At 35.3% G+C, this 20,981-nt stretch overlaps 1 protein-coding gene across 13 annotated transcripts in view; it reads left to right on the forward strand.

The window, feature by feature from the left end:
• Positions 1–20,981, forward strand: part of ACSS3 (acyl-CoA synthetase short chain family member 3) — a 151,205-nt gene that overhangs the window by 62,923 nt on the left and 67,301 nt on the right. For 11 of the 13 annotated variants that reach the window (XR_003680075.2, XM_055085235.1, XM_007115331.4 and 8 more), the window contains 3 exons: positions 2,002–2,142; positions 10,862–10,942; positions 11,023–11,118. Coding sequence is in view for 12 of the 13 variants with exons in the window: in XM_055085235.1 (XP_054941210.1) it covers positions 2,002–2,142; positions 10,862–10,942; positions 11,023–11,118 (318 nt within the window). In the remaining variant the exon portion in view is untranslated. Of the gene's footprint in view, positions 1–57; positions 143–2,001; positions 2,143–10,861; positions 10,943–11,022; positions 11,119–20,981 lie in introns of those variants that run through there. The other 2 variants (XM_055085236.1, XM_055085226.1) reach the window with 2 other exon arrangements.

Consider the following 20,981-nt stretch of genomic DNA (forward strand, 5'->3'; position numbering starts at 1 on the left):
GAAATTTACAATTTGGTCACAGTTATCTGTTTTTATTTATCTAAATGGCACATCCAGGGCACATTCAAGGTGAGGCTGGAGAAACCAGTTGGGCCTAAAACTTCCCCTTCATGAAGGTCAACTCAGATTGTTGTCTATCAATGTGCGTATTCATATAGGCATCATATTTGTGATATTATATTGAAATGTTAATTTGTAAATGTACCCATTTAAATATGTGACCGGTTTCTACAACCCTGATCAAAACATTAGGGAACAAGAAACGTGGAAATGGCCTGGCTTTTAAAAATCTGTCAGAGTCTCTGGACTTAGTTCAGGGATTCACCTTGATGAAGTGAATGGCTACATATATGGCTACGTATACTCTCTAGGTGGTGAACTTACTTTCACTGAGGAATGAGTAGTCTTGCCTTGTGCCTACTAACAAGTTCAACGGTAAACTTCCTGATGTGTCATCTTGAGCTTAGTCAACATTTCATAAAATAACTAGATATGTACTGGATCATAACTAGAATCAAATAGCTATAACTCCCCACTAGAGTAATTTTTCCATAAGCCACTTCCTTCTTCTTCACCTATCTGGCTTATTTCATTGGCACCATTTTTAAAGAGGTCTGTCTAACTTAAGATGTGTCTGTCTAATTCATGGCTCTATTATTATAAAGTTTATAACACTAGAGCTTGGTTCTAGGAACAAAAAAGAAAACAAACATTTCTACCATATTAGTCAATAACGTAGATGGGGGAAAACTTGGATAGCTTTTTGTGTAGGTCTCATACTCTCATTAACTTCAAAACTGATTTTTGTTCATGAAAAAGCAAAAGTAGATTACTCCCCCACCCCTGAAAGTTATTTAATATTCTCTCATTTGGAAAAATGGCCACAGTATTACTCTTAAATGGCCCTGTATAAAGAGAAATTTTAGTGGGTTAGTTGAGATTTCATTGTGAAGACAGTAGTTCCAAAGTAAAAGAAATAGGTTATGAAAAATAGAAGTTAGGTCCATCCATGTCTCTACAAATGACCCAATTTCGTTCCTTTTTATGTCTCAGTAATATTCCATTGTATATATGTACCACATCTTCTTTATCCATTCATCTGTCGATGGACATTTAGGTTGCTTCCATGTCCTGGCTATTGTAAATAGTGCTGCAGTGAATATTGGGGTGCATGGATGGACCTAAAGTCTGTCATACAGAGTAAGTCAGAAAGAGAAAAACAAATATCATATATTAACACATATGTGCAATCTAGAAAAACGGTACATATGAACCTATTTGCAGGGCAGGAATAGAGACACACGTGTAGAGAATGGACGTGTGGACACGGGGTGGGGGAAGGGGGAGTGGGATGAATTGGGAGATTGGGAATGACATATATACACTAACATGTATAAAACAGATAGCTAGTGAGAACCTGCTGTATAGTGCAGGGAGCTCAGCTTGGTGCTCTGTGGTGACCTAGATGGGTGGGATGGGGGGATGGATTGGAGGGAGGTCCAAGAGGGAGGGGATACATATATACATATAGCTGATTCACTTCGTTGTACAGCAGAAAGTAACACAACATTGTAAAGCAACTATACCCCAATTAAAAAAAATAAAGTGTGTGTTTCAGGTCAAAAAGAAAATAGAAGTTAGCTTATAAAGGTGTTAGTGTACATGCGTTTATAGAAGCATGAACCTCTGTTAGTTAAGCTCTGACTGTTGATGAAATCATGCCTGCATCATTTTGAATTTCTTAAGGATATCTCTAGGTTTGAATAAAACATTTTCTGTTGTAAGTTTAGTTGAAGCCAACGTCAAACTGTTGGATTTTTTTATGAACATTTATCTTAACTCGTGACCCTGAGATACTGAGTCATTAAGTCTGATATTTAGCGCTCTATAGGCCTAGATTTCAGTCAGATGCTCAGACTAATACAGATTTAGCTACTCTCCAGTGTTCTCCTGATTTAATCTCCTTTGTTCAGTGCATATTCCTATATTTTTGCTTTGTAGGAGCCGGTTCCTTTGGCTCCAGGTCGTGACCTTGATTGGGATGAAGAGATGGCAAAAGCACAGTCACATGATTGTGTTCCTGTTCTTTCCGAACATCCGCTGTATATTCTTTACACATCTGGAACAACGGGGTTGCCAAAGGTATGCACTATCTTAGGGATAATTATAGTGGCAGATTTTTTTGCACCGAGAATATTTGACTACTGACTGAAAGTACTTTATATCTTAAAGACATATTGTGTCTAAATATATAAAAATATTCATTATGTTTAATGTCAAATGCTTTGTCCTTATTTCTTTCAAAATCTTCACAAATATCAGCAATATTCAATTGCTTTAGTAAGCTTTTAAAAATAATATATATTTGATTGAATATCAGTTGGTTTAAGAAAATTTTATAAAATATATTTGAAATGAAATATTTTTATTTTTTAAATTGAGGCATAACTTTCATACAGTATGAAAACTGATTTTTGATTTAGAGGAATTCAGTTTATCATTAAAAATGCAACTTTGAGAATTGGCCTAGACAGTCTGAACCACAGGGAATTTAATCCAGGGGGTTGAACTATTTGATTTGCAGCACTGAAGACACTCAAAGATTTTTTAAGTCTTTTACCCCGAAATGTGTTTTCACAAAACAAAGTCAAAAGTGTCAATAATACTGAATGTGTCAGATACCAAACAAATACTGCTTTTGCCTAGTATCTCTAAATAATAATGTTTTTTCATATAACTTCACAAAGACTTGTGATATCATCTTCCTATTCATCTTTATAAAGGAGTTCAATATTCATTGAATCATAGAATGTTAGCAGGCAAAGGGACTTTTACAATCACTTGAATCCTATAGGGCATTGGCCTCTTTATTAATATCGGACCTCTGTAGCATCAGAATTCTGAAAAATTACCGGCTAACACTCTTAAAATAGAGATTCTGTTAGTTTAGATGTAAATAAAGGAAAATTAAGACTTAAGACGTTTTATATAAAATTCACTTGCTTGTGAAAAAGAGAACATTTGGTAGAGGGATATATTTTCTCTGAGTACAGAGACCATGTTTTATTACATTTTGGTCTACCATCGTGTTTTATATGTAGTTCGTACTCATATTTTTATTGCGTGCATAAATAAATTAATGCATATACATGAAGATATTTGTGTTGTTGTAAAATCGAAGCCTATGATTTTTTTAAGAACTCTGGTCATCTGAAAAATAAATATTTCTTATATTGCAGACTCTAAGATTTGTTTGTTTAAGCAGTCCAAATGATCTGCTGGATGCAATCCTTACCCTTCACTTTTTGTAATTCTGCATTATGCACCAGCCACATAGAGTCCATATGAACGTTTGGCTGTAAAATAAAAGGGGACTCAGCAAGTTATAAGCTAATATATAAGTATCAGCATGAGATGAAACCACTGACCCTGAAAACATAGTATAACCTAACCAAATAAAAAAAATCAATTTAGCTCCTTAAAAGCGTGAAGGAATCTTAGAAAAACTTTTGTGCCACCTCAAGACTTTAAATCACTGAAATTCACTGTGGCCTGGTTGGGGATCCTTATGAGAGGGCCGAAGAAGAGCTTGTCATCAACTCAAAGCTGACTCAGCTAGTGTAGTAGAAATAAAACAAAAGTAATATACAGGGCATTAAATCTGAAAAGTGGTGGTTCCAAATAAGGAAGAAACCTAGCTATTCCAGGTTTTCTCTGGGTCAAGAAGTTCTTTGTGGGATTCCTAGATGCCCAAACTGAAGATTGTTTGATGTTTTAATCATCCTCATTTTCCTTTTAATGTAGTACCATCCTGAAGATAATCTATTTCTATAGATTGGAGAAGGATTTAATTGTTCGGAGATTTCTATTCACATTGAATTTAGCTCAATTCAGTATGCATTATTGAGTGTTCATTAGGTGCTAAAAGAGATAAAAATATGAGTAAACCACAGCCCCTTCAGCGTAGTGGGACTGCAATATATATCAACACAGATAATGTAAGATAGTCTGTGATCCTTGCCCTAAGAGGGCAACCCTACTTCTTGCTTTCCTGAAGAAAAGATGAGATTGTCTGAAGGATTAAATTCCATTAATCCATCAAAGATTACTGAGCACCCAAATATATATCTGTCTTTTAGAAGTTTACATTCTATGGCTAGACACAGGAAGTAAACAAATAAAGAACTATCCAATCTGTGATGTGTTATGAAGAAAAATAAAGCAGGATAAGGGTGATAGAAAGAGTGGGAGTGCTATTTTATCAGGGAGATGTGAGGGAACGCACTTGACAGGGTGACATTTGAAGGATGAATAGAACTTCTTCATCAGGTGACATAATAGGGAGGAGGGCATGCCAGATAGATTGGGTCGACATAAGCAAAGGCAGGAGTGTGTAAGGAAGGTTCCAGGATGGCTAGTGCATTTGGTGCAGATAAAGAAGAGAAATGGCCAGATATATAGGCGGGGGCCAGTTGCTTAAAATTGAGCCAAGAAATTTAGTTTTTATACTGTATGTAAGGAATGGAGAGCACTAATGCTTCTTAAGAAAGAGAGAAAGATATGAAGGAAGGTAACCCTTGCAACGTTTTGTTGAGAAGATAGGCAAATACACATAATGGAAACAAGGAGATTGGTTTTTCAGGCTGTGTTTAGTTTAGGACCTTACTTAGGACAGCAAACTTATTAGGGAACAATCAGATTTGGTTCAAGGATAAGAGTAAGGCAGAGGAGGAGTCCAAGACCTTGAACCTGAGAATGTAGAAGAGTGGTTTTGAATATTTACTAAAGTAGAAACAAAGGAAAATGGTTTGGGGCTGAGAAAACTGGGAGGTTTTGGACATATTGAGTATGATGTATCCTTGGGACATTAACATGGAATGCCCAGCCAGTAGCTGGAAGTGAAAGTCTGGGTCCAAGAATACATACAGATTTGCAGATAGACCCTTGGAACGTCATTGGTTGTAGAGGAATGATGTTTAAATCACGGGAACGAGTAGGTTTTACAGAGTAGGACATGCAGAATGGCAAGACAAAGTAGTCGTTTCTCAAGGTCTTTCAGAAACATTTCCCTTAACCCTCCAGTGGACTTTAGAATTTCAATTGCATTGAAATTATATGTTGCCAACAAATATTTATGCCACTTATTTTATTCTACTTTTTAATATAGTTTTATTTACTTATTTTCATAACATTGCATGTTCTCTGAGGTCTTAGAATATATTTCATACATCTTTGAATCCACTATGGCACTAACCTTAGAATGGGGCCATGGTAGATCATCAGAATATTTGTTAAATAATCTCCTACTTTTCCAGTTAGCTCCCAGATGCCTTTTTTTAAAATTAAAATATAGCTGCTTTACAATATTGTATTAGTTTCAGGTGTACAGCAAAGTGTTTCAGCTTTATATATATATATATGTATATATATATGTATATATTCAGTTTTATATATATATATATTCTTTTTTTAGATTCTTTTCCATTATAGGTTATTACAAGATATTAAATATCCAGATGCCTCTTTATTCATAAGATTCTCACTTCATTTTTGGTAGGCATAATCAGAATTAATAGGATCTGAATTTTTAATATTGGGATTCCCAGAATAGAAGTACAGGAAAGATGAGCACACATGCATTTACGAAGCATTTAAATATAAATTTCCTGTCATCATATAATTTGTTTTCTTGATCTTTGATCTTCATGAGGAAAAATAATGTTGTGAGCCCATAAAAATATTCTGCTTAAAAATGCTCATTTCTCATAGGCACATATAAGACACACACAATGCAGTCTGTTATTTGGTTAGAATTTTCAGATATATCTAGGGCATATTTGCATCTCTGCATCTCCCAACCCTGGATTTGTCAGGTTTTTATATGACAGGGTAATCTGTTAGCTGCTGCACATATTCTAGCAACCACAGCTGAGCTGCTTTGCATACATTTCTGTCCTGTTGTACACTTTTATCCTGTTTGGTTTGGGTACCTATATTCAAGTTACTTCAAGGAACTACACAATAGAAGAATCTCTCATCTGGATGGGGTGTCGTTTTGGGAGTGGGAGATTTAGTGATAGTCATATTTATCTTCTTCCGGCTTGCTGTCATGGAAGTACGGAGATAACCAAAAAAAAAAAAAAATTAGTGCCAAAGGAGCACAGGGAAAAAGAAACCAAAAGCAAAGAATTAGAAAAGAAGGCATGACGGGAGGGTGGTAGATAAGTCCTTTGTCCTGATGTGAATTTATATAATTTACGTTAACTTTTATTCCTACATGTTAGGTGACATTCATATTCTATACTGTAGAAAAATATAAGAGAAAGTCAAACCTGTGAACTTTTTTTTTTAAATCTGTGGTACAATTCTTGCAGTTAAAATGCTGAATTTGCTACACCTTTGCCCCTTATCTCACAGTTGTTCAGACCAATAAAAAATTATACTGCTGCTAAAGTATCCTCCATAGAGGCAGCTTCAGAGTCATTGTCTTGTCTACAGCAAGAGATTTTATGTTTGATGAAATATACCAGATGGAATCATTCCATTTCTACTAATATGATTCATTAAATTCTGAAGGTTTCAAGGGTTTCTCTTGAACAAAGAAGAATGTTTTAAAAAAATTATAGTTTTCGTACATGTGCTTTTTCATTTAACTGTTCACTCTTTTAATCGGTCAGAAAATGTATTAACTGCCTATTCTATGCTGAAGACACAAAAGCATTCTTATGGTGCCCAGAGTGGTGGAGGAGACTTAGCAGTAGGTGGATGTTGTTAGTGCTCGGAGGCTTAGAGAAGTTTTCAGGTCTTGGGGCCATGAAAGAGGAGGGAGAGGCTTTTAACACAAACCTAGTGGGTTTGGATGGCTTCCAGAAGAGGTGACACTTTCACAGTGTTGTTAAGTACTTGTGTGATCAAGTAGGAGCTAACCAGGTTCAGAAAAGGGGTGAGGGTGCATTCTAGGAAGAGGGGATATCACCTGTAACACCACTATAAGAGCAAGAGTATTGTTGGTTTGTTGGATTTTTTAAGTAAGCAGAACCATACCTCATACTTTTAACTCACTGACTCCAACTGTTCTTTGGTGATAGATTTCTTGTCTTCAGGTAATATTTTTGTTTCCTCTTTCTTCTTGTTTTGTTTTTACTTAATTTCCCAGACTGAATTGAAATGTATATATCAGCATACATACAAAGCATAGGCATATACACGTGTACATATAGACATATACGCATATGTATTTACATATGTATGTGTGAATGAATGTCTATTTTATGTGTGTAAATATGTATATTTGTCTTGTACAAGTCTTTATCACAGAGTAGGGTGATAGAGGGGCTCAACTTAGAAAGTATCAGGTTTTGTCGATTATTCTATCTAGACCTCTCTTACCTGAATAGTTTGAGATTTGCCATTCAGATTTTTATAGATCTATTAAAAAACATTTTAAAGACTCACAAACTCTTAATCTTACCACACATCTCAAGCTTCCTTTCTCTTCTACTACAACTGGTGTTATTTCAACTGTATTTTTTTTTTAATTGTGGCAACCAAACAGTACACATTTGATATAGACATGTTTTCTGTTTTATGTTAATGGCCCTGTTTATAACATTTTGTGGCTTTCCTTGTCTTCAAAGGCAGCTCATTAAACTGGAAATCATAAAGAACCGTCTGTGATAACTGCTGTCCTATTCCTGGATGATGAATAATCAGCCTTTAGTTTCACTTGTATGGACTGAATTTTTAAAATACCCATATACATTAAAAGTGGTTTGTTTAAAGAGCACCTATCTATTCTGAGATAGAATTCACTTTCATGTCTTTATTAGGGACATGGAGTGTTAGTCCCACCTGGATGTTTTTCAAGTTCTCCAGAAGACTTGAAGTATTACGGCTGATCCTACAAAAACTAGAACAGTGTATTGGCAGGTTACAGGACTTTTCTGAAAATATATTAGATCATCTATCTTTACTTTTAAGGTAGATAGGGTGTAAGTACATAAAGTAACATATTCAAAAGAGTGAAATGCAGCATGCTTGTGTTTTAGGGGTAAGCACTGATGTTGAATAATATTTATATCTCATACTCAAGATTTCAAATATACTTTGAAATGCCATTTTTTGTTTCTGATTAATTTTGCATACTAGAGTAAAATGATTTGTAGGTTTTTCCGAGCATGGTTTATGTATTTTCGGAGGCTGAACAGGGTTTATCTTTTGCATTTTAATTATCATTACCTGGAAAATACGATTACAAACAAGAAATGCTTTATCATCTTAATGTTAGTCACATATTAATATTATAATAAAGAAACTCTCTTTTTAAAACTAATCTTTCAGTTTTTTACTCTTGAACTTCTTATAAAAGATCTACATGGAGAATATGAAATTATGCAGTTTTATTTTCTACGCCATACCAAATACCCAGTAAATTGAAAACTGTCATCTGATATTTCATATCGTTAATCTATATTAATGAATAAAAAAAGATGTCTGAAGAAAATTTTTATACTCATTCTTTAAAAAAATAAAAATAAGTGGATATCAAAGACCAATGATAAACAGACATGACTTTTCTGTCTCCTGTAGCTCCACTTTAGTTATTTTTAATGAGAATGTTCAATGATAACCTCTAAATTTTTAACATTTCTGCCTTTTGTGTGGTATTAGCACAGGGAAAAATTTAAAAAAAAACAGTAATTACTAGAATTAAGGAAATAATTTTGTTAGGAGGACATTAAATTCTAGCCTGTATAATTTTATATACTTTTTCATGCATGGTCTCATTTTTAAGTCTAACTTTTTTGGGGTCAAATGGATTTAGGTAGCCACCATTTTACAGACAAAGCAACATTGGTAAATAACCTTTAAAGAAGGGTTCACTTGAGAGGCAAACAGAAATTTGATAACCTATCCTTTAAAATATCTTCTAAGTTTTACAAATGAATTACTACTCATTTATTTTCTCCTTAGCCTTTTATTCCTTTCTATAACTTCCAGTTGATTAATCTTACCCTCATTTAATATAAAAATTTACCCATTTATAATGATATTTCGAATTATTTATAAGAATGACCTCTAAATACAGGGACAGGCAGGTGAAGAGAAATTCTAAAACATCTTAAGTGAAATCATGACTGACATTAATTATCAAAGAATACGGATAGCATATTGTCTATGAAAAAACTTCACATTTTATCCTCTACCAAATGAATAAAAATTTTTAGAAAAGAGTGTTTGCAAGTTGATTAATATCAAATTCATCAAGGTATTGAACTATAGGAAAAGATCTTCTCAATAGGACAAACAAATTAGCAAAATGCGTGGAAGACCATACAGCGTATACTCGGTGAAGAGCTGCTCAGTTTACGTGGGAAAAATGCATGTGTGAAATTTACTGACAGGGGCTTAGGATTTCTAATATTCCCAAGGTGATCAAGAGAGCCAACTGCATGTTAACCATGTCATACAACCTAGAAAGTACCCATCAAATGCCAACAAAGTTGCCTGTGATGTTTGCCAAGAGACCAGATAAAATGTATTCCACAGCTTGATACCTATGTTTTATTAGTGGTACCTGAGGAGAGCAGCAATTTTAGTAACAAACAGAAAGTCAATTTCTTTTTCATTCTCCTGATTCATGTATGTGTGTTACAGTTACAGAACTGTGCCAAAAAATGTTCACCTAGTAGCACATTCGTTAGTTAGGACCATGTGTGCCCTTTCAGGTAAAATAATTATCTTCTTCACAAAACAATTCTAGTTGCTCTATTGAGAGGTGCTTGAAAATACTTGTGAGTGAAATATAACATATTTCTTAGTAAGCATTCACCTTCTTGCTCTGATTATTCACATCATTAAGTCTTTTTGAGCCAATGATGATTAATGTTTATAGTGAAGCAATGAATGAAATTAATTATTAAATTTACTATCAGTTATTATTTATGATAACTCTTGTGCTCAGTTTTCAAAAATTAATCTTGTATTAACATTGAATATGTTCACTGTCAAGCATAGCTGCTAGAAACTATAGTACTGTGGTGTAACAATCCCTGCTTTTACCCAAATGTAATGTAAGGAAAATCTGTTAGCCTTAGATCCAACTCATCAGGATTGATTCCTCCGAGTTCGAGAATTCATCACTAAAGAACTGCTCAGCTCTGATACTGTGGTAGTGTGACCACAAGGGTAGCATTGTATTAAGAATCCAGTTAGAATATGACTCTTTCCTCTAAGCATCCTGTTATTATTTCATAATATTAAGGAATAAACATCCTTATAGTAGTCTGTATCTTAGGCACACAGCTACCTTTGACGTTTCTGTGCACTTAATTTTGAGAGTTTCCATTTTTGTTCTGGAAATATGTGTGAAAATGTAATTGTTGAAAATTTCATGCTAAGTCTTTGATTTTTTTTTTTTTTTTTTTTTTTTGGTTGTGCGCTGCATGCAGGATCCTTGTTCCCCGACCAGGGATCGAACCCATGCCCCCCACGGTGGAAGCGCAGAGTCCTAACCACTGGACTGCCAGGGAATTCCCTGTAATGTTGAGAATTTATGTTACCACTGGAAATTTTTTTTATTGCATGTGATTCCGTGAAATCATGTTTTCTTTAGAAGGTCCAGAGTGGTCTGTGAGAATGGATTCTACAAATGGACTAATACGGACAAATTATTCTGTTTTTATTATTGGAGGAGCCAAAGAAATAGTGATTCAGATACAATTATATGAAAGCCAAAGTTATTTATAGCGTATAGAATATGAAATACTCTAAACAGGAACTTTTCTTAAGTGGACAGTATGAAGAGAGAGAATCTTTTAACACACTGTCTATTGATTTTAATTTCACCTTTTCTCTTTAGGGTGTGGTGAGGCCCACTGGAGGATACGCTGTAATGCTTAACTGGTCAATGTCTTCTATATATGGACTTAAACCTGGAGAGGTAGTCATGGTTTTAAATTCACATTACATTACATTTCTCCGGTTAAGATATATGCATTTTATTATCTTCTTTTTGTTTAGGTGTGGTGGGCAGCTTCTGACTTAGGCTGGGTTGTCGGACATTCCTATATCTGTTATGGACCTCTTCTACACGGAAACACAACAGTTTTATATGAGGTAATGAAATAAAATTAATACTACATATACATAATATTAATTTTACTAAAAGTTTTAGAGAAGTAGTCCTAAGTAGGAAAAGAAAATTGAATGGGGGCAGGGGACGTTTTTATATCTTCTTCCAGTTATTTCATAAGAGATAGAAATATATATTTAGAAAAAAATAAACAACTATTTAAATTGTGTTGAACAAAGACATAAAAATTATACTCTGAAAAATATACACTAACAAGCTTGATGTCTATCCCTTTCTAGAAAATATTACTAGACTGATACTGATTTAGAATCTTAGAAAACAGCCATCATAAAACAAGCAACAGAGATTCACCTCTTTGTGTTCTTATAGGATTAATGGATTTCAAATACGTGGTTTCTTGATTTTAGCTAGACATTGTTGGTAGTTTCTGATGATCGCTATTTGTATAAGGGAGAGAATCATAGACTGATCAGATTCATAGCTGAATAAATAACTGCTTTAGATTCTGTTGCATGGACTAATGTTACCCAGGAATAATATTTTTGTGTGTATATTAGAAAATTCTGCTCTTATGCCTATTCTGTTTAATTTTGGCAAATGCCTTATACAAATAGTTAAAACACATACCTATCAGATATGTAGGAGATCGAAATTTGAGAGGGACAGCAAAATGGTGGTTTGCTAGATCAGTATACAAATGATCTTGGACTTTTGGGACAAAAAACACAAGATGGGAAAATATGGAAATCTTTACAATCTTATATTTATATTAAAAATAATTGCAAAAATGAAGTAAGGGAAACTTGAGTTGGTTGCAGTTTATGTGGTTAAATCCCTGTGTATTATGAGTTCAAACATGAGCGGTTGATAGGATTGCTTTAAAAAAATACCATATGCAATGTTATAATTTTATTTTTTCACACTTGGAAATCTGTGTTCAGTTTAATGAGGAGGAGAAAAAATCATTAACTTAATAGAAAGAATTTTGATGAAAGGGACGAGGGTGAACTTGTCATACAAGAAAGAGATGAAGGAATTGCGAATGGTTAGTCTGATAAATATAATATATTTAGTGTGCATATATGTTAAGTATCTTTTGACATTTAAAGAGTTGCCACATATAAAGGAAGTAGTGTAGTAATGTAATAATGTGGAGTTCCAGAGACCTATCTTTTGGGAATAATCAGAGAAAATTTAACTGTCCGTTAGTAGAATAGGGAAGTTCTCAAATAGGAGGCTCTCCTTCACTTAAAGTCTGTCAACATCAAGAAAGAAATTTGGGGCTTCCCTGGTGGCGCGGTGGTTGAGAATCTGCCTGCCAATGCAGGGGACACGGGTTCGAGCCCTGGTCTGGGAAGATCCCACATGCCGCGGAGCAACTAGGCTCATGAGCCACACTACTGAGCCTGCGCGTCTGGAGCCTGTGCTCCGCAACAAGAGAGGCCGCAATAGTGAGAGGCCCGCGCACCGCAATGAAGAGTGGCCTGGCCCCTGCTTGCTGCAACTAGAGAAAGCCCTCGCACAGAAACGAAGACCCCAAACGAAGACCCTAGTCAAAAATTAATTAATTAATTAATTAATTTTTTAAAAAAAGAAAAATTTGAAGATGGGAATTTTATATGCGAGGTGTGGATAATAGTATTAGATGATGTCAAAGCTCTTTACAATCTTAAAATTCTTTAACTCAATGATTCTGAAAAAATTAGAGACTATTCTTGATCTTCATGGAAGTCTCCTAGTCCCAGTCACCATTTAAAGACATGAGTGTTTCTTCATTTTCAGCTGGCTGGTTTTCTGTCTCTGAATGCTCAGAGGTACTAAGGCAGACTTTGACACAAGTATTAAGCCATCATGCACTACTCCACATATTTTAGGCCTTTAGTCTACAAAGGCCTTTGTCCTTTGTAGACTTAACACGCACTGTGGTGTTTGTAATAATTAAAACATAAAATAATCTTGACACATCTTTCCCATACCAAAATCCTTGCAATAGAATGTTTTTATTAAAATAATAATTCCTCTGAAGTAAACAAAATGAGCCTCAACACTGAATACTTATAATGAATTGTGAAATTGCTAACATAAAGTGACAAAGCCAAAGGTGCCATTATATTGAAAAGTATTTATATTTATAAGTATTAATCTGCCTTTAGAACTGAAGTACATGTAATTTTTGTGCATTTACCATTGGCCTTTTTTTTATTTCTCCAGTTTATTTAAAACATGACTTTAACACCATGCAAGGGGCTCCGTTGTTTGTCTTTATCTTGGAATGATGTGCTCAAGAACATTGTAGATGCTCTAATAGTATTTGTTGTACAAAAGAGTGATCTTTTTTTTAACCTTTTAAACCTTATTTCTGCACTCTGGTTTCTTTCCAGCGACTTGTAAACATCTTCAATTCTCTCTGATCACAAAACAAAGCCTTTTAGACTTTTGCACATTTCTAGCTATCCCATCTTTATATTCTTCTCCACTAAATTCCTTGAAAAAATACACTTCCCATACTGTGTGAACTTTATATTCTTCCAATTATTGTTCATCTCACTGAAGTCTGGTTTCTCTCCACATTGCTTTATAAAGCTGCTGTATCAGAGGTCAACAGTGACTTCATAAATGACAAAGTCAAAGGGCCCCCTTCAGTTTGATTTTATTTTTTCTCTCAGTGGCATCAGTCCTGCTGACTGAAGGTAATTCTCCTTGTTTTCTTGAGCCCCCTGCCCTTTTGCTATTGTCCAGGCTGTTTCTTTTGCCTGGCATGACTTTCGCTCTGTCTTTCCTTGTTTGGTTAATTCTACCTATCCTTGTAGACTCTGATTAGATGTAATCATCTCTTGGAAAATTTCCTCATAGTCTTTGGCTGTGCTCGGTTCCCCTTTTGTGGTTCCGTTGCCCCCCCGAGCATATGTCTGTTAGTGAGCTGACCACACTGTCCTGAATTTATACCTAGTAAAGTGTGGGAGCCTCAAAAACTAGTCTCAGCATAGTGCAGAGTACACACTAAACACTTAATAAATGCTTATAGAACTAAATAGTATGCTACTCCTCTGTTCTCTTTCTACCTCTCTGACAGCTTGTCCTCCTTTTCCTTTCTTGGTTTCTTTTACTTTGATTCTAAACATTGGGGATTAATAAGGTCTTGTTCTTAGCTGTCTTTTCCCATTCTGCTTATATTTCCTGGATAATCTCCATGCAGTTGGATTTGAGTATTACTAATTAAACCAAGGCTCCCAACTCCTCCTTTCTATATCTGACCTTCCTGCTAAGCATCAGCTTATTTATTATTAGGCACCTTCAGATGGCCCAGGCATTCCTTATGTTCAAGACAATGTGAAATGAACTCACTATCTCCTCTCTTCCCTGCAAAGACATTGCTTTGCATATACTCTACAGTGTTGTTAATGTTACCTGCATTCACTCAGTCATCCAAACTAAGAATCAAGAAGTGATTCTAACTTCATTCTCCTTACATATCATTACCTATTGCTCATTACATTCTACTGAATTTACATTTTAGTACTTATCAAAAGTGTCCTCTTGTTTCCATGTCTCCTGCCATATGTTCAAGGCTGATAGTTTAGCTAGTATGTTGTTGACTGGTGTGTATTCTATGGTTGGCTTCTGATCTCACTTGTGTGGTGCCTATCCTTTCCAGTTGTATATTTCAGATAGCCAGTCTAGAGAATGTTCTAACAAATACTCCTGCCTTCAGACATCCTTCCAGGCCATCTCTACCCAAACTTCAATTTCTGAGCTCTCCTCACTTACAATTATCTATCTAAAATGAAAAGGCCAAGATAGAACTTCACTGCTTAAAATTTTTCAAAGAGTTGAGTTCTGCCTCCAGGAAGATAGAGATGATATACTTTTCTCTATTCCTCCCACTAAGTAGAACTAAACATTTTAGGTCTTATGTCTAAAACAAACATAAGACTGAAAGGTGGAGAGAAGAAGGAAAACTGTCTTTAGGGACCTTGGGACTCAAGAAACAACATAATGATGAGAACTTGGGTTTTACTTTTCCTTCATATGTCTTAGATTTGTGTCTGAAGAAGCTGGCAATCCAGAAATGCCAACAACTGCAGACCAAAAACAAAAAACAAAAAACCTCCAAAAAGAAAAAAATAAAGCCTGATCTCTCAAGCCAAAGAATTAGGAAGGAGCAGCCTAAGCAAGACATAAAACTTTTAGATGGCTCTACTCCAGATAAACGCCACAGAAAAATCCATAATCGCACCCCCACCACCAAACAGCAGAGGCTAAGTGGGAAGCTTAGACTTCCAAAATTGTCAGGCTTTAAGGAGGAGCCGTTACCCTCCCTCTTCCCACAGGGTGGTGTCAAAGAAGTTTGGCTAGGGAGCCAAGGTTTTCATCCCTGTTAGGTTGTAATGAGGACCCCTTGAACTTGCAATGACGGTAGAGACCAAATAAGGAGGCTGGACTTACCCCCTCACCTATCAGTAATGAGGTACCCCTTCCATTCTCCATTGGGATGGAGTCAGTGGAGGCCTAGTAGAAAGTCAGGACTTTCACCATCAATAACAAGACCACTTGTGTCTTCCCTGTGGTGTCAGTGGACATCATGTTGGGATCAGTAACAGGGAACTCTCACCTTGTCCAGCCAGGGAGGTGCCATTGGAAGCCTACCATTAGAACTAGAAGCAACCCAGCAGTAATGAAGTGCATCTTCCCAATTGGGTATCAATGGAGGCCAAATGAGGAACCTGGATTTCTACCCTTACCTCTTCCTTCTTTGCTGGAGTGAAATCTAAGTAAGCCACTTTAAACAAGATTTAAATATGAGTCAGTCTCATAATATAGTACAAACAAATGTCCAGGATTTGATGAAAAGATCATTCCTCATACCAAGAACTAAAACGATCTCAAGCTGAGTATGAAAAGACAGTTGATAAATACCAATACTGAGATGACAGAGATGTTAGAATTATCTGAAAAAGATTTTAAAGCAACTGTGGTAAAAATGCTTCAACAATTGATGATGAACATTTTTGAAACAATTGAAAAAATAGACAGTCACAATAAAGAAATAAAAAGTTCCAGCAAAGATATAGATGCTATAACGAACAACCGTATGGAAATTTTAGAACTGAAAAATACAATAACCAAGATAAAAGCTCAATAGATGGGCTCAATACCAGCGTGGAGGGGACAGAGGAAACAATTAATGAACTAGAAGAAGGAACAATAGAAATTACCCAATCTAAACAGCAGAGAGAAAATAGACTGAAAAGAAAAAACTAACAGAGCCTTAGGGATATGTGGAATGATGACAAAAGATCTAGCATTTGTGACTTCAGTCATGGAAGGAAAGGAGAAAGAGAGTGGGCCTGAAAAAAGTACTCAAAAAAATAATGGAAAACTTCTGAAAACTTCTCAAATTTGGCCAAAGATATACATCTATAGATTTAAGAAACTGAGCAAACCCCCAAACAAGATTACTCTAAATAAATCCACATTCACACAAAAAAACCTTAACTTTCTGAAAATTGAAGGCAAAAGAAATAATCTTAAAAGTAGTGAAAGAGAAAGGATACCTTATCTGTAGGGGTAAAACCATTTGAATGACAGGATTTTTTCAAATACTAGGGAAGCCAGAGGGAAGTGACACAATGTTTTTCAAGTGTGGAAAGAAAAGAACTGTCAATCCAGAATTCTATATTCATACAAAATATACTTTGAGAATAAAGGAGAAATAAAGACATTCTCAAGATGAAGAAAAATTTAGAGAATTTGTCACCACTAGGCCTCCCCAAAAGGGACAGCCAGTGGCCAGTAGTTAATAATAAAAGACTAAGTACTTCCCCTGATGTCTGAGAACAAAGCAAGGATGTCCACTCTTACCACTCTATTCAATATACTCCTGGAAGTTCTAGCCAATTTGATAAGGCAATATATGGAAACAAAAAGAGAAACATATCAGAAAGGAAGAAATAAAATTGTATTTATTTTCAGATGGCATGATTGTTTATGTAGGAAATTATAAAACATATTTTAAAACCCATAATTAATAAGTGAGTTCAACCAGGTCTCAGGAGACAAGGTAAGCATACGAATATCAATTGTTTTTCTGCATAATAAACACCTTTGGCTACAAAAGAGCAACATGAGGAGTCCTTGTAGAGATGGAACTGTCCTTTATCTTGATTATATCAATATCCTGATTGTGATATTAAACTATAGTTTTGCAAGATGTTACTGATAGGGAAAATTGTAGTAAGGGTGCACAATATATCTCTGTATTATTTCTTACAATTCCTTGTGAATCTACAATTATCTCATAAAAAAGATGTAACTAAAAAGTACAAAAAAGACTTCAGGGAACTCCTGTCAAAGAACGTAATTCAAACTCATTTGCCTGATACAAATGATCCATAGTCATCTGCCCTTTGCCTACCTCTAAAGTCTGTCTCTTGTTCCTGGCCTCTAATTCTGCTTCCCACCCAACAATCCAGTCCTACTGGCACTTACATGAACAGAACTGCCAGTGATTAAGTTGTTTCCTCTCCTAAAATTCCACTTTTGTCCTGATCATGTAGCTGAGTGGTTCTTTTTCTTAAGGGATCAACTTAAATTTCATCTTCTCTCTGATATTTTCTTTGCCTTCCTCAGGCTGATTGAAGTTCTTTATACTTCTGTTATACCACCTAGATTCCTTTGATCTTGTAAATACAGTGCTGTGATACTGTGAACTCTTTGAGGGCAGGGAATGTTTGTCATTTACGTACCCCCAGGGTCCAGCACAGTGCCTTTCAGGAGGTAGGTAAAATTCGTTGTGTGAATGAACCATTTCTAAGCAGATTAATTGACAACTTGAACATGCAAAATGCTGGGAAAAAACTTGCTTGCTTGATTAATTAACGCAAAACAAAGGTATAAAAGAGTCCTGACTTGTCACTAGGCCAGCAAGTGAAAAAAATCTTTATTAACCTCCACCAAATAATCGTCCCACATGTGTCCCAATTTTAGTTGGATTACCAAATTAATATTAGTATTATTTTATTTTAGTATTATTGGTATTTTTTATTTAGGAAACTAAAGTCTCCCATTAAATAATAAAAATACGTTCTTTACATAGTGAACAGAATAGTTTAGTAGATCATTCATATCTTCATAGGATTACCTTTTCTAAAGAGAAATGAAAGCATGCAGTTGATCACAGTTGTATTTTCATTCTTAATGAATTATAGTATTTCAAAGCTATAAATGAGGTAGACAGTGAATTGGTATCTGTGATAATATTTTTCCTTAATGATATATTTTAATTTAACAAAAATTGATATTCTGAAGTATTAAGAGATTTGCAGTTCATTATGTGCCCGAATCATCTAGAGTACAGCAACCAGTTCATAAAACATTTCTCTTTTTATTGAATGCAAATGGTTCATGATATCTTGTGAATAAATGATAAATGAATCCTTTTTTTCTCAGCAAAGTTAAAAAAAGTTATATTCTGGAATTTAATACAAATCTATAATTACAATGGCCGAAAAAAATTGAAAATAGTTATAACTAAGTTGGATATTCAGCTTAACTTCTAAGTACATAAGAGTTACCCACTTGAAACAATCTGTGTTTCACCATAAAAGCTTACAGTGGATCTTTAAATAAGATTTTCTTTTTTTGCCATAGAGGACATATAGCCCAACATCTGCAGGGTAAAAACATGTTGGAAATCCTGGTTGTCTGCTTTGGTTTTAGCTTCCTGATAACTACCAAATTTTCAACACATCCCTGTTTCTCTCATTAAAACAAACAAACAACAACCAAAAAACCCCACAAAAATCCTTGACTCTCTATCCCCTTGCAGTTACAATACTCTCTCTTCATCTTTAAAGGCTTGCCTATACCCAATAGCTTCGTTTTCTAACCTAGAACTTAACTCTGCAGTCCTCTCCAATTGGCCTCTGTCATCATCATTTCATAATAACAGCTTTTTGATAATTTCCCTAGTGATCTTTATTATTTCAGATGCCAATGGACATTTTCAGTCCTCTTCATACTTGACTTTCCAACATTTGAAAGGGTTGACTTTCACTCTATCTTAGTCACTTTCTTCCCTTCTAAGGCACAACATGATCCTATTTTTCTGAAGTTATTCTTATGCTCATTTCTGCTACAGTACTTTTCCTACTTGTTGCCTGAAATATATTCCTCTTATACTTTAGAGCACAGCCAAGTGTCACTTCCTGAGGGAAGCCCCCCTTGACCTCTCTGAGTAGGTCAAATCTTTGTAGTCTCTTAAGCACCTTGGGTTTTTCCTTCCTGACTTGTGTCACAGTTGCCATTTCACGTTAGTTTATAGGCTCCTTTGATTTGTTTGCCCCTCTCTGTTCTGAACTCTTGAGAGGGAAGATATCATGTTAGTGTTTGCTCACCATCAAGTCCCAACTTTTAGCCTTGGTTTTGACACATTCTGAGTTCTCAATAAATGTTTGTTAAATAAACGCCTGAATGAATATATCAGAAAAAAAAAAACACAACAACTTCATTTGTAAGTAAGGACTTTTTTCCCTGAGAGAGGAAAAAGTAATTCTAATAGTCTCTTTACTAGAGAACTTCATGAGCAACTTAAGTAATCCGTTATATTTTTTAATAAGCAAAGATTTAATTTTGTTCATTGACCTGGACATATTTAAGGTATGCAATTCTGGAAGCCATATTGGACTGACCAATTAAAATATGTAAACCAATTCTGAATAATTCAGTCCTTATTTTTGAGAGGAGGAAAACAAACAGTACCTTTCTATAAATTTATTTTATTAATGTATGCTGATTGAAACAGACCTATCCCCAGCAACATATGGACAAGGACATACTTGGTATAGAGGTTTTGTCAAAGAGGAAGAATGTAACAAACAGTACTCTAATATAGGAACTTTCATGTATAAACAAATTTAGCAACCTGCTGTGTGTATGCGGGCATGTGTGTGTTTGTATGTTTGTAAATGGTGGTTAGACTCATATGTTTTCTGGCCTCTCTCTTCTATTTCCTATTTGCCCCCTTTTTCAAAAGGCCTGGCATCTGCTAAATCAAAACCCAACCGTTCTTCTGAAGGGCAAGCAAATCCTCCTTGGTCCTGTCTTTCTCCTTATCTTTGCTTGGCTGCTAATGTACAAATATGTATCTTGTACACACATTTCAATTGCCTAGTACAGTGGAACTCAGGCTTCCACAATGGTAGTGGTGGCTGAACAAGAAACCAGCTTAGCTGACAAACATCTCATAGTAGTCCCTTACGATTCTTTTAATATCTGAGGCATCTGTTATATCGTCTCCTCTTTCATTTCTGATTTTATTTTATTTTATTTTATTTTATTTATTTATTTATTTTTTTTTGTGGTATGCGGGCCTCCCTCTGCTGTGGCCTCTCCCGTTGCGGAGCACAGGCTCCGGACGCGCAGGCTCAGTGGCCATGGCTCACGGGCCCAGCCGCTCCGCGGCATGTGAGATCCTCCCAGACCGGGGCGCGAACCCGGTTCCCCTGCATCGGCAGGCGGACACGCAACCACTGCGCCACCAGGGAAGCCCCTCTGATTTTATTTAGTTGAGTCTTTTCTCTTTTTTTCCTAGTTAGTCTAGCTAAGGGTTTGTTGATTTTATCTTCTCAAAAAGATCAACTTGTAATTTTAATTTTTTCTATTGTTTTTCCATTCTCTGATTTATTTCTACTCTAGTCTTTACTATTTCCTTCCTTCTACTAACTTTAGGCTTAATTATTCTTCTTTTTCTAGTTCCTTGAGGTATAAAGTTATTTTATCTGAAACCTTTCTTTTTTTTATTGACAGCATTTATCACTATAAATTTACCTCTTAGTATTGCTTTTGTTGCATCTCACAAGTTTGGTATGTTGTGTTCTCATTTCTT

This window comes from Physeter macrocephalus, chromosome 6 (genome assembly GCF_002837175.3).
Source record: "Physeter macrocephalus isolate SW-GA chromosome 6, ASM283717v5, whole genome shotgun sequence".
Taxonomy (NCBI): Eukaryota; Metazoa; Chordata; class Mammalia; order Artiodactyla; family Physeteridae; genus Physeter; species Physeter macrocephalus.